The 13,415-nt window shown below is 35.6% G+C and overlaps 1 protein-coding gene across 12 annotated transcripts in view; it reads right to left on the bottom strand.

Annotated features, from left to right (window-relative positions):
• Pkp4 (plakophilin 4) overlaps positions 1-13,415 on the bottom strand; it is a 221,759-nt gene that overhangs the window by 41,343 nt on the left and 167,001 nt on the right. For 8 of the 12 annotated variants that reach the window (XM_005007677.3, XM_013142390.2, XM_063259128.1 and 5 more), the window contains 4 exons: positions 13,134-13,324; positions 9,893-10,442; positions 3,771-3,959; positions 1,911-2,130 (listed from right to left, as the gene is read on the bottom strand). In XM_005007677.3, the coding sequence (XP_005007734.2) occupies positions 1,911-2,130; positions 3,771-3,959; positions 9,893-10,442; positions 13,134-13,324 (1,150 nt within the window). The remainder of the gene's footprint in view (positions 1-1,910; positions 2,131-3,770; positions 3,960-9,892; positions 10,443-13,133; positions 13,325-13,415) is intronic. The other 4 variants (XM_063259131.1, XM_063259130.1, XM_063259127.1 and 1 more) reach the window with 1 other exon arrangement.

Raw genomic sequence — 13,415 nt, 5'->3', positions numbered from 1 at the left:
AGGAGTACCAGGAAGGTAGCCATTCTTTTTTTTTTATTTTTGTCTTTTTCTTTTTCATCGGTACCAGGGATTGAATTCACGACCACATACTTGCAAGGTAGGCGGGCGCTTATGCTGCTGAGCTAAATCCCCAACCCCAAGGTAGCCATTCTTAAAGTTACTGACTTTTTACTTTTTACTGGAAATACTTCTTTGCCACTCCTTTGAAAAGCATCACTTATACTCTTAATAGATCTGGCTTCCAAATAGACAACTACAAATAAAACTTCATAAATTACTTTTCACATAGTAAGTATTACAAACCTCTTTAATCTTACAGAAAATGTTTCAGGTTAGTTTTTATGTAACATTAATGGTAAGAAAGGTTTATAAGGCATTACTGAAAATTCTAATTTCCTGAAACTGAAAAATAAGAGACATCAAGAGCTTTTTATTTTGGTGTGAATATTTGAACTTTAAATTTACCTAGACTTGTTCTAGATGAATAAATTCACCCATTATTATAAGAATCAATTATTCACTTTACAAAATATTAAAAAGTTTCACATAATCAAAGCTAGCCATAACAGTTTTATGCATTAGATTATGCAATTATCATACCATGAACAGCTGAAGAATATTATTATACGTGAAGTTCTTGTTTATAGTGAATCAGTTCACAGTAGAGGTCAAAACTGAAGTTGTCAGGTACACATATTAAAGTCAAAACTATAATCACATTTCACTGCCTTTGTAGTTACTTATTATTTTCCCTGCCAGTCCAGTTAAAGTATCAGCTAAATTACCTACAATTTAAAACTCATTTGGGAATTTCTTCATCTACTTGAGTATGTTAGATTTTTGTCATTTTAAAGATTCAAAAAAATAAAATAATGTAAGAGTTTTTTGACAAGTGTATATGAGGTTGTATTAAAGTATTTCTTTTTAAAAAAGGACAATCCTTAAAATAACAAAAAAGGTGGCAGATCAGGAGAGAAGAATCAAAGTGTACATATAATTCTTAAGGCATTTTAGGAATAAAAGTGAATAAGTAAAGTGATTTTACTGAAGCAGTAGACTTTCCATTCAACTCTAAAGTACTGTTACTTATATTGTCTTAATTCACTTTGTACAATTCATTTTAATTTACATTCATTAGAGTAAGTTGGCAGGCTGCTAAAAATGAATTGGTAATTATAACAATTTTCCAGTGAAACAACTATTTGTGGGCGAAGAGTGAATGAAGTCTTGCTAATACATGCCCCAAAATAACACTGAAGCTGCTTAAAACTTATTAAAATTTCATTTTCAAGAATGAAAATTCTTTTAGTTATAAAATATATTTATTTCTTGAATATCTTAACTGGCCTTCATTGAACATGAGGCCAGTTTTTAAAAATTAATCCAATATTAAATGAGTCACACTTACCTTAACAAACATTGTCAATATAGCCAAACAAAATAGAGGAAACATTTACTGTTCGCCAAGTATTTTTGCTGATGAGATTGGAGAATTTCTTGCTGGATATTTTCCTCTAAATAGCAAAATCTTTCCAAAGGACTAAGTTAACAAAAATTCTATGTACAATTGAACAGTGTGACTCAATTGTACTGGTCTTTCCCAGTTGAGGATAACATATGAGTGATCCGAAGATCTTGTCTAAGATGCCAATCAGAATAAGTAAAAGGGGTAAAAGGACCCTTCAAGGTCTTTTGCTGAAGAGACTATTCTGTGCTTTCTCTAAACTGCAATTTAAAGCAGGGAAAGAAGAAATCTATTTTTCAAGTGAAATTAGTCTCAATGAACTACACAACTGGAAGCATTAGAAGTAAACAATTACTGACAGTATGATAGTCTTGATAACTTTAAGAAGTCAGAATGGTTATCTTGTCACAGAGCAGAGTTCTGGAGACTCCCGAATGACACTTGCCTGGGGTCTTTCTGAATGCTGTCTATGGATGGGGACCTAGTGGTGCCATCATCAGCTGGTGGTGCGTGCTGAAGTCTGCTATAATTGCATTCTTGTACTCGGTACTGTATTGGCCTGTAGGGGTCTGCGTAGGTAGCTGTTGTGTTCAGAGCATAATTATTTCTTTGGTATGTAAGGGTACTTCGTTGACTGGAGGTCCTTTGTAGATTTCCAACACCTACTGGAAAATCAACATTATGAAAAGAATCATTTTGCTTTTTGTGGTCATATTTTAAAATGTAAACATTTAATTTTAGGAAGTATTACAGTTTTTGGCAATACAAACTGTTTACTTTTACATTTTACAAATCCACCTAATGAGTGCTAAAAAAACATTAGTACTAACAATACAGCTTAATATAAAACAATATTAAGTCAACTTTATTAGCAGGAAAGAACAAAAATGAAAGTATAAATTTCCTTATAAAATAGGTCTTAACATGCTTATTAAGATTCAGTAAGTTAAAACTCCAAGAGAAATATAAGAAATTAATCTCAGAAATAAATAATAAAATAGCAGAATTTCATTTTCATGACAAAAAAACCAAGCTCTTTATTCAAAATGCAAATAATTGAAACTGTCAAATTGTTTAACACTTAGTGTATATGGGTTACTAATTTAATAAAATGTTCTATTTTTAGCTGTGTGGATCTTGACAACATTAGAAAATCTACTTCACAAGAAAGAAAACTGACATGTTAAATTATTCTATAGCTATTCTCATAAATTATTAAATGATGTATTATACAAAGATACAATCCATTGCATTTAACATTTCTGCCCTAATTACTGCGGTGATTATATCTGGATAGATAGCCTTCCTGCAATTAAAAAATACCAATGTTTACGAGTAAAATATTTCTAACATCTATTTAAAAATGGTGCATTTTATCAGAAGGAAAACCCTTCAGCAGACCAAATTGTCAGTTTCCAGCAAAAAAAAAAAAAAAATCAATTCAAATATGGTCTTATACACCCTGGTGTTCTGGTAGGTATGCTTTCTTGAGTATGAGTATGATGGTTATCTCTGCTACCTGAAATTCTTTCATGGTCATATCGATAAATTTGTAAGACTTACAGAATCACTTTCTCTCTCTCTTTTCTTCTTCCTTTGCTCCCTTCCAATTTTTTTTTATTTTAAATTTAAAGAAGCTGTCTTTTGATACCCATGACCCAGTCATGAATCACCATATGGTAGCTCATTCCACCTGGGGCTACAGGTTCAGGTGGTGTTGCAGTGTGAAATGAACATGACAGTTAGGGTGTAGGGTAGTTAAACTTGGCTCTCTGCTTTTACAAATGCTTCTACTGCACTTGGCTCCACTTTGAGTCCATTACAAGAGACATCTACTTCATATTCTATAGGGAAGAAAACAGGAAATCCAACAACTAAGAAAGGGTAATGTCAATTACACTTGGATTCCATACATTCTAAATCAAAGACAAGTCATGTATGTATCAATTCTATCAGTATTTCTTTCAAGGAATAAAAATTACAAAGAAATATTTCAATAAAAGCCTGCTTTTCTGTATTTGATATGCTTCTAACCTGAGAATCAAGTTTATACAGTTATTCCAGAATTAACAATACAATCACTGTGTTCATTGATTGTACTAAAGGTGATAAAAATATATCACCTATAAATAGGTACTAAATGAACTTCTGTTTTACTGTTTATTGATCTGCTGTCTGCATTTAGTTGCTTACCTGACAACTAAATAGGCAACATGATTTCCTTCTAACAGAAAATGGAATCTCAACAAAATCCTTTGCTGGGCCAGTGAAATAGGGAAAGCAGCTGAGCAAAGCTGATGCCCACCTGAACCTGTGCGATATAATGCTGTCTGGGATCCTTGGAGCTCCACGGTTCCATGATTTGGACTGCGGTATACTGGGCTGTAAAAAGTCCTCCCTTCATATATAGGAGTGATGTGCAACTCGGGAGACACAGCTGAACGAAGATCTTGCCCAAGCTGACTGTGCTGACTAGCATAGGAACTTCGTAAACCTAAAGGCATCAAAGTGACACCGTTAAAATTTAAGAAAATTATACTGAGGGTGAGAATATAAACCCTAGTTAAAATCCCAAGCCACAATACCAAGTGTAAATTCTAAACCAAAATTAGTAAAGTTTCCCAAAAGATGGAGGCCAGGTTTGAAAAGGACTCCATATTCTATACCTTTTAAAAATAAAAATTTCTCTTGGGAGTAGGAGAAAAGTGAATTTTCTAATAAAAAATAGTATTTCAATCTTCTGAAATTCATTCCCACATTGTAAATTATTTTATGATGTTGATTAAATGCCCCCCCTCTACTATATGACGTTTAAAGACACACAGCCATGTACGGCATAGCAATGTTTCAGTCAATGACAAGCCATACATACCTGGTGGTCACATAAGATCATATTGCCTATTGATGCTATAGCCATTTTAGTTTGCATAAGTAACTCTATGATATTCCCACTACTAGGAAATAGATGGCAGTATCTCTTAGAATATATTCCATTATTAGGTGATGCAAGATTGTACCAAAAATGATTCAGACCCCTTTCTTTCCCTGCCCTGCAGACCTGTGTATCTTAGTAAGCAGAAGATTAGCTCCTAGGAAGTATGGTCTACCATGCCTCACATTTCAACACCTAAGACCATGGTTATATAATGTGCTTATTAGTAAAGATTAATTCTTGAGGGTTTATGAGATGTCTATCAATTTATACACAATTTAAAGAGGGAGATATTAGAAATTTTGTTATAAAACGTGTATGTTTATGAATTATGTATAAGTTACATATGATTTTGACAGGAAAGTATTAAAAACTTTGTTATAAAATTTGCACATTACGAAATGGTAAACATTTATTATCATTAAATAATACTTTACTGTTTGTTATCATTGTAGTTTTCCTTTCTTAAAAAAAAAAAACCCAAAACAAATAGCCAATTGCAGTGGTACATATCTCTAATACCAGCACTCAGGAGTTTGAGGCAGGCAGATTACAAGTTCTAGGCCAGCCTGGATTATACAGTGAGGCTTTATCTAAAACAAAACAAAACAAAACACCAAGCAAAACTTGTTTTCATAGGAACCCACATACTAAATTCTTATTTAACTTCTTTCTAGAATAAAGGAAAAGTATAGTTATAGTAGTACATAAAAGTTAAGTCATTTGAAATATTTTGATTCAATTGCTAATAACATGTGCACATATACAACTCGACAAAACAGATTAAAATACATTTAATTTTTAAGACAAACAGTATATTCTATATTACGATATCCAGAAATTTGTGATTTGTTGTTATTACTAAAAGTTTTTTACACCTGGTTACAATGCCAACTAGGCATTCCATATATAAGCAAAAGAAAGTACAAACATGTCTGGGGCTGGTCAGCATATGTTTTCAAAAAGGACAGCAAATAATGAACGGAGTAATCATAAACAGATCATTTCTATCCTGTTCGTTCAGTTAATCCAATCACAACTAAAAGCAAGTAGGCCCAAATATGACTGATAATTACATGGTGGTTAGTGAGGAATGGCAAAAAAGTTAAAATATTTAAACTTCTAAAGTGAATGATTATTACCTAGCCTGGATAATGATGTGAGAGAGAAACGAAGTGGAGAGAAATGAATTGAAGCAATGAAGGTTTCAGTACTGACTCCCTACTAGCTAAAATGAACATCTTGGATTTATGAGCTCTTACAGTTGGGATATCATCCAGTCAAACTTCATATAAAAACCAAGAAACTGGGAGCCTGAAGGAAAATGTGACTCACTCTCATCAGAGCGCTACTTCTGAGAGTCGGAGCAAGCCACAGTGAATTGCCGCTACCCACCTGAATGGACACAACCAGGCCTCTGGAACCAATGAGTGAGGTGAGAGAAACTTTGGACACCACCGAGCCCACTACAGTGGTCAGGTTAGAGACAGATTAGCCCTCCAGTGTGGGTCAGTGGCAGTGATAAACTTTAAAGATGACATTATGATTATTATTGCAAAATGCTATTGTAAAATTCACTCCCAGATCTCTCTCTCTCTCTCTCTTTCTCTCTCTCTGGCTCGAGAGGATTTTGGACAAGAATGTAGGCACTGTTTGTTAATGGTGACATAAAGGAGATGAGTGTCTTGTCTTCGGTAATTTCAGTATGAGGTGCTATAAAACACTCAATAGAGCCACAGACATTCTTGGATTAATGAGACTGTGAAGATCACTCATGCCTGTGCAGAGGCAAGCTGTGTCACTGTAGTTTTCCTATACTAGATATTCCTAAAGTCAGCTGAGGATCAGTCCACTGTGATGTGAAGTGAGAACAAAGCAGGTGCCCCAATGTCAGAACGCTGGTTTCACTTTTCACTCTTCAAGGATCTGGCTGGATTCCTTAATGGAACCAAGTAATAAGAAAACTTTTGTAAAAACTTGCTTTGATTTGATGGAAAAGGTAGCAAAATGAGCTCTTTATCACTCAAAAATATAAATTGTGACCAACAGATACTACCTCGTAAGAGGACTACTAGTAAAATAAACTTATATGTGACAAGCTGTAATGGGAAGTAAAAGGTATAGAATTGTGAGAGGTAGCACTTTCTTGAAATTAAAAGCATGCTGAATAACCTAACAATGACTGTTACTATTTTTGTTTACCTGCTCATGCATTTGTACACATAGTCTTGTAGATAAGCATTTCAAAAATGACATTTTTTTTAGACTTGGTAAAATAAATGTGTAAAGTACACCACATGTTAGTATCACTGAGATGGAATACAACTAAGTTTTACAATCAATATTAAAAATAATTTTGGGGGAAGTGTTTCTACAAATTTTTAATTTAATGGAAAAGATGGGGCTGGGGATTTAGCTCAGTGGCGTAAGAGCCTGCCTTATAAGCAGGCAGTCGTGAGTTTGATCCCTGGTACTGATAAAAAGGAAAAAGACCAAAAAAAAAAAAAAATTAATGGAAAAGACAAATACTCCACATTATTATTTACTCAACCAATAATTTCTATTTGCAACTCCACAAATACATATTAGATAATCTATTACATGCAATTCAAGACTCACTGATTCATTTTTCAAAACTTTTTCTGACATGGTATGATTATACCAAAAAAGGTATTTTAGGGCACATTTCTCTGTGGTAGAAAGCAAACTTATATACACATTGTATTATCATTTAAATTATGATCACTAATCAAGTCTCTGAATTTATGACAAAATACTACTTAGACATTTCAATTAACAGTCCACTGAATTCAAGAATGATTGCAAATATAAGGACAGGTACATCATTTTCCAAAGTGTGAGAAAAAGAAATAAATTCATAAATCCAGAAAAAGTGGTCAAGCAGATGACAGAAAATAAAGGTATTGTAGAATATTTCAAAGAAATTATTTAAAAAAATTTTTTAGAAACTGTTATTTCTGGAAAAATAGATCATATATATGAAAACAGGCTTTTTAGAGTTAAGCCTCTAAGTGTTCCATTTGGAGACAGTAATGTATTTTGCTGGCTTCTCTCCCATCACTATCGTGCAAGCTGGAATTTCTGAATAGCTCTTCTACACATACACAGGTGGAATATGGAAGTTCTCAGAACTATTTATCTTTTAAGGTTCTTTTGGGAGTCAGAATTTCACAAATGATTCCATACAACTTTTATTATACATTTTCCTGATGGATTCCAGAGGATCTCTAAACCAACCTCACTTCTCTGATGGCAGAATAAAAAAAAAAAAGTAGTTTTACCAGTAGGAGTTTCAATTTGTTGTGGTTTGGGTCTAATTGTGCCCCAAAGCCTCATGTGGCCATAGATGGGGCTTTAGATCCTACCAACTAGAGGTGGTAGATCTACAGTGTGTGATGCTGGGATTAAGAGTATGTGATTACTAAACCAGCCCACTGATTGCTTTGGCATGCCCCAATCCCAGGAGCCTGGATACAATAGAAAGAGCAGGAAGACGCGGTTTAAGGTCCTTGTTGTTTTTGCAACATTCTGCCTGCCACGCACTGTTCTCTTCTGTCAAACCACCCTGCCTTGGAAGCTGCTAAGGATGCTCCTTCACTACTGTTGCCTCGCTACCTTCCACCTGCCATGAACTGTTTCTCCTCTGTGATGCCCCTCTGTCCTATCACTCTGCTTTGAAGCCAGCTGACTGTGGACTGAAATTTATAAAACTGTGAGCCAAAATAACCTTTTCTACTTTATCTTGGATGTTGGGTATTTTGTCTTGGCAACAATAAAAGTAACTAAGACACTGCTCAAATTCAAATTTAACAAATTCTTCATCTTCCCTAAGATGAATGTAAACATAATTCACTGAGAAAAACAACAGAAAGTCTTCACCTGCTTTGAAGCCTAAAGGAAAAAAATTATCAGAAAATATTAATAAATTTTTATAAATAAAAAACCCCCAAATAAAATTTCAAACAATAAAATGTTAAAAAATCATAAGGGGATAATTTAATTTCAAGTCTAAAAAATTTTTTACAAATTATAAAAGTAGGAGACTCAAACTTGTGATTTTTAGGCAAGAAAAAGTAAAATGGCTAACAAGCATAAAGAACCTTCAGTGTCAGGCATAATTCAATAAAGGTCATTTAAAAGAACAAGGTACAGCTTTTTACCTATCAGGCAAAGATGGGAACAATATGCATTGCTAAGGAGTAATCAGGAAGGCAGGCACACTCAGCTATAGGTGAACAGGGGAAATCTTCGAAATCATCTGGGAGGGCAATTTGAAAATATGTACATATTTTGATGCAGCAATTTTATTTTAAGAAATAGATCCCACAGTTACTCTGTTACCCCTGTGAAAAATGCAGAAAGAAGAAAGTATATAGCATGATGAGAAACCTAAATAGCCATTAATAAGAAAGCAATGAAATAAATTATATACATGTATTTCTGTACAGCTATTAAGAAGGAATGAGGTAGATAGACGCTTCAAACATATAAATTGAAAACAAGGTATAAAAGAACGTATGACAGAGGTGGGGAGCAGAATGAGAGGGGAAAGGAAGTAAAAAGAATCAAGACATGCTAAGTACACGTTCCTATTCCCTAAGATGAATGTAAACATCATGCACTGCAAATACGTACTGATACAAACACAAAAAAGAACACGTGACAGAATCTCAGTAGTCTAAAGCAAAAGAGGATACAATGCGCATGCACCTTCAGATAGACTGCAGATCCCAATACACAGAAACTTCCAAGAACTGGCCAGGGTGGGTGGGAGAGGGGGCCTGAGACTCCCACTTCTCATTCATTTTTTTTTTCTATATGATTATGATATTTTTAGAATTCTGTATATATTGCTTTTAAAACATAATGTAAAATATGGAAGACAAATTTGATTTTACTAAAAAAACAGATTCCTTACAGTATGTAAGAAACTTTCTGTGAAAAAAAATCCCTCAACTGTAGTATCAGGGACTTGATGTCTTCCTCATTTAATCCAAATGGCATTAAGGTAATTCATGAGAACTCTGTGTATTCCTCATTGAGATACCAAATCAAGGGGGGGGGGAATGAGGAGACTGGGGAGTGAGATTAATATTCTAGTTCACACTAGATTAATATTCTAGTTCACTAGATTAATATTCTAGTTCTCTAAAGTATTTCTGAAGAAAAAAATTGTGAAGAAAAAAATCATTCATTAAAACAAACTTTAAAATTCTGACAAATTTTTCTAAAGTGTACACAAAGCACTTCTGAAACTCTAATATTTTGAGGGCAAAGGAGAGCATCCATTTGCAGTTCTGTTAACACAAATGTGTATGATTCCATTCATTAAGCAGTAGGCCCTAAAAGACAGATCAAGTGAGGTCCACAATGCAAATTTCCAGACAGAAATACGAGCTTTCCAAATGCCCCTTGTGTTTCAGCGTTAGCTCTATGAGGATCCCTTCTGACTTTATGTTGTCACCCCTACTCACCGGTCAGGCTGTCTGGCCGAGGTGGAACCATCCTTTCGTAAATGTCATACTGCTGTTGACCAAACTGCTCCATGTCATGAACAGTCCTTTGCAGGGAAGGTCCCAGATGCTGTGGTACTGCAGTCATCCCCGAGCGTTTGGGGGACGACGACCCCACCTGGCCTTGGGATGGGGAAGCTACTCGAGTCTGTGCATCCGTCAGGGTCAGCGGGGGCCCCACTCTGGTGGTGGTTTGGTACTGAGGGGTGGGTCCGTTGGGATTGGAGGTCTGTCGGGAGGTGACTGACCCAATACGCCGCACAGCTGTTGGGGAGGCGGGTCTCTGTGAGTACGGAGAGGCTGCCCGCTGAGCAGGTAACGTAGTGGAGGAATATGCGCTGGGGTTCAGAGGTCGGGAGTCTGTCACTGACGGAGAGCCAAATCCACTACCCAGAGAAGCTCTCAGTGACCCCCTTGAAGGAGACACGCCTGTGCTGATAACATAAGAAGGAGACTGTGCTCTAGATGGAACTGAACTAACTCTTCTCATGGCCCGATTGGCTACTGATGGCTGATGAGAGGGGGGAGAAAAGAGAACGGGTTTATCCAGGGTTTTGTGACCATTGTTATTACAGAAAAAATGCACACAGCTTGCAACAGAATGTGAATTTTCTATTTATTTTAGGCATTAAAGTTTCTTTTCTGCCTTAAAGCTAGATCTTAATTTTTCCTCATGGTGTACTTCTACATTTGTTTTTTTTGTGTTTAAATCTTAACGTTAAAATTAGCCAGCAAAAAGAGATCTGAAGACATTTAATATTCCTTTTTATTTCTGTCTTTACATTTCATTATCCTCTTGGCTTGTGTTTTTCCCAACGCATAAAATATTTTATTCCAAGGGCTGCATGAGTGTAAAGGGTCACCAGAGCAACGTACTTACTTCATTCCCTGCGGGTCAAAGTTTGGCCAAGGTAATGCATTTTTGTAAAACAGAAAGAATGCTTTTGAATGTATCAGTCTAAATATTACTAGAGGGATATTTATACATGGTTAGTCTTTATAAGTTGGCTCTATTAACAAAAGGAATGTGTTCTTTCAAAGTAGAATAAATGAACTTTGGGGCAGAGCTTAGGCCTGGTGCATTTCTGTGTGAATTTACTTCAAGGAACAACTTGATTATGCAGGTGTGCTAGCCAAATTTGTTTATTGCTTAAGCTCACATATAGCTTTCTCTTTCCTTTTACCTCCTCTGAGTTATGAGCTCTCAGCTTTAGCTTGTGGATTTAAAGAGATGTGACAAATGCACTTCAAGTTGGTTCCAATAGGAGGGATGCTCAAAGTCTCTGTTGGGGTCTTGATCTAGTCAGCTGGAAAAGACCAGAATGGAAAACCCACTATGATTTTGCAGACCCCTGTAGGCACAACTGGTGTCAGATGCCTTCCTTGGTGCTGTGCAATACGAGTGGTAGTTGGACAGGACAAGTGGCTGAGGGGAACAGGCCCAGGAAAAAGGAAAGCAGGCTGAGAAATGCAAACAGACATTAGGGCTCCAGATGACAAGCCTAGGACCAGACTGCTTAGTTGTTTCCAGAGGGACTGCCAGGGTTTTGTTGCCATCGACCTCAATTCACTTTCAGTTGTGGCAACAGGAGAAGCAGAAGGGATGAGATAGACTTTGTGCACACTTACATATGCTAAGAAGACATGAGCTTTGTCTCAGGGTGTCACAGGCAACTTAGCTGGCTCAAATACCTGCTGAGAACTTAAGTGTTCTCAAGTTCAACAATTTTGGGAAATTAATAGATGTGGGGAGGAAATGAAATGGGGAGTGAAGAGGGAAATCACAAGACAATGGAAACAGGACTTAAAAATTAATTAATGGTTGGAAAGTTAAAATGCATGCTTGGGTGCTAACAGTGCTAACAATACGCTACCCAAATGGAATGTCACTTGGGCCAGACAACTAGAAAATATGTTGTCCAGACAACATGCAAATTAAGTCTCAGAGACCTACTTGCAACAATTCTTGTAGGTCTCAAGTATTAGGAATAAAATCAACTGATTTAAAATCAGTTGATTTAAAATCAACAAGTTTAAAATGTAAAAAAGTGATAACATGATCAATTACTAGGGAAAAGAGAATTTCTATGGTTAAGGTAATTATTTTTCAAAGGTTTGACCTCAGCCCTGCAGACACAGAAATCCATCTAAGCAAATGAACTCTCACAGGTATTTAATCCAAACCATCTCAAACTTTTTCGCTAAAGCAACTCCAAGAATAAAAGGTACATGTAAAAGCTGAGAACTGGGAGTATAATTTTAAGTAGCTTGCTAGAAGTATACAGCTTTCCTGTTTTAGCTTAAAAAGTCATACAGTTAAATTTTTTTTCCTAAACAAATGAGTACAACTGTACAAGTTGTATTATGTTCTTCCATTGGCACTGAGAAACCTGGCACATGTTGTATATACCTGAGGGCATCTGGGGGGGCATTATGAGGAACAACAATGTCTTTCTCACTTCTCTAATCATTTTGTTACTTTTCAAATTCAAAAAGATCACTGGGGTACTTGGACAGAGATCTATCCTTACAGATTACTGGTCCACAGGACACCTACTGTTTCTCTTAATTCTGATGCGTACTAGAGGAGAGTTGTAAAGTAGGACTGATGAAGGGGATTGTACAAATATATAGATAATGTATTTTATCCTCATCATCATTATGTCTACCATGTTAAAAAGCCTTAACAGAATGACTGTGTTTCTATGTTTTTCTATAAGCAGGAATCTATATGTTAGTCAAAGAAATGTGTTCTCAGAAAAAAATAGTTCCAAAGAAGGTGAAAACTTTTGGTAAGAACAGGCTAAGTCCAATATTATCCAGCTGTGGGAACAGTACTCTACCCTCCAGATTTTCTATCGTGTATTTAGCTCCAGTATTTTTAGGAACTCATAACCCCTCAGGAACAATATTCTCTATTACTCCTTCTGAACTCCTCATGCCAAGTTTCTGGTTTAAAAAAGAATTACTCTTTGGTATATACGAACTTATCAGAATTGATTAATAGGAGCTAAAAAACAAATATATTTTTAGGTTTAGGTTTCATAATATTTTACCTTAAGTAATATAAACTGATTTTGATGTTTTATGCATTCTGTGAACTCAAAATTGTACCTGGGTTTATTTGTGGTAAGAAACACCTCTTAATAGATACTTAACTAGGTGGGTATTTCTTTATAAGGATCTTGATGTTTTGGCTTACCTGAACCAGTGTTTGTCCTTCAGCTCTCGAACTCCTCACCAAGTGGTTATTGGTTGATCCTAGAAATGAATGCTGCTGTCTACTATCTGTCTTGCTCACGTTCTGGTTGTTGTGGAAACTTCCTGCTTCTTGATATCCACTGTCGGAATAAGAATTCATTTGTGTTGAACTTCTTGAATTACCCAGTGATCCTGCAGGAATGAAACCAGCAGGAAATCTCTTTATTATACACTTCTGATATTCATGTTTGAAATGAAAATATTAAAAGCAAAGTTTAATACT

This window comes from Cavia porcellus, unplaced genomic scaffold (genome assembly GCF_034190915.1).
Source record: "Cavia porcellus strain 051 isolate PalLab524CR breed Dunkin Hartley unplaced genomic scaffold, mCavPor4.1 scaffold_12, whole genome shotgun sequence".
NCBI lineage: Eukaryota > Metazoa > Chordata > Mammalia > Rodentia > Caviidae > Cavia > Cavia porcellus.
This window is presented reverse-complemented; position numbering and strand designations above follow the sequence as displayed.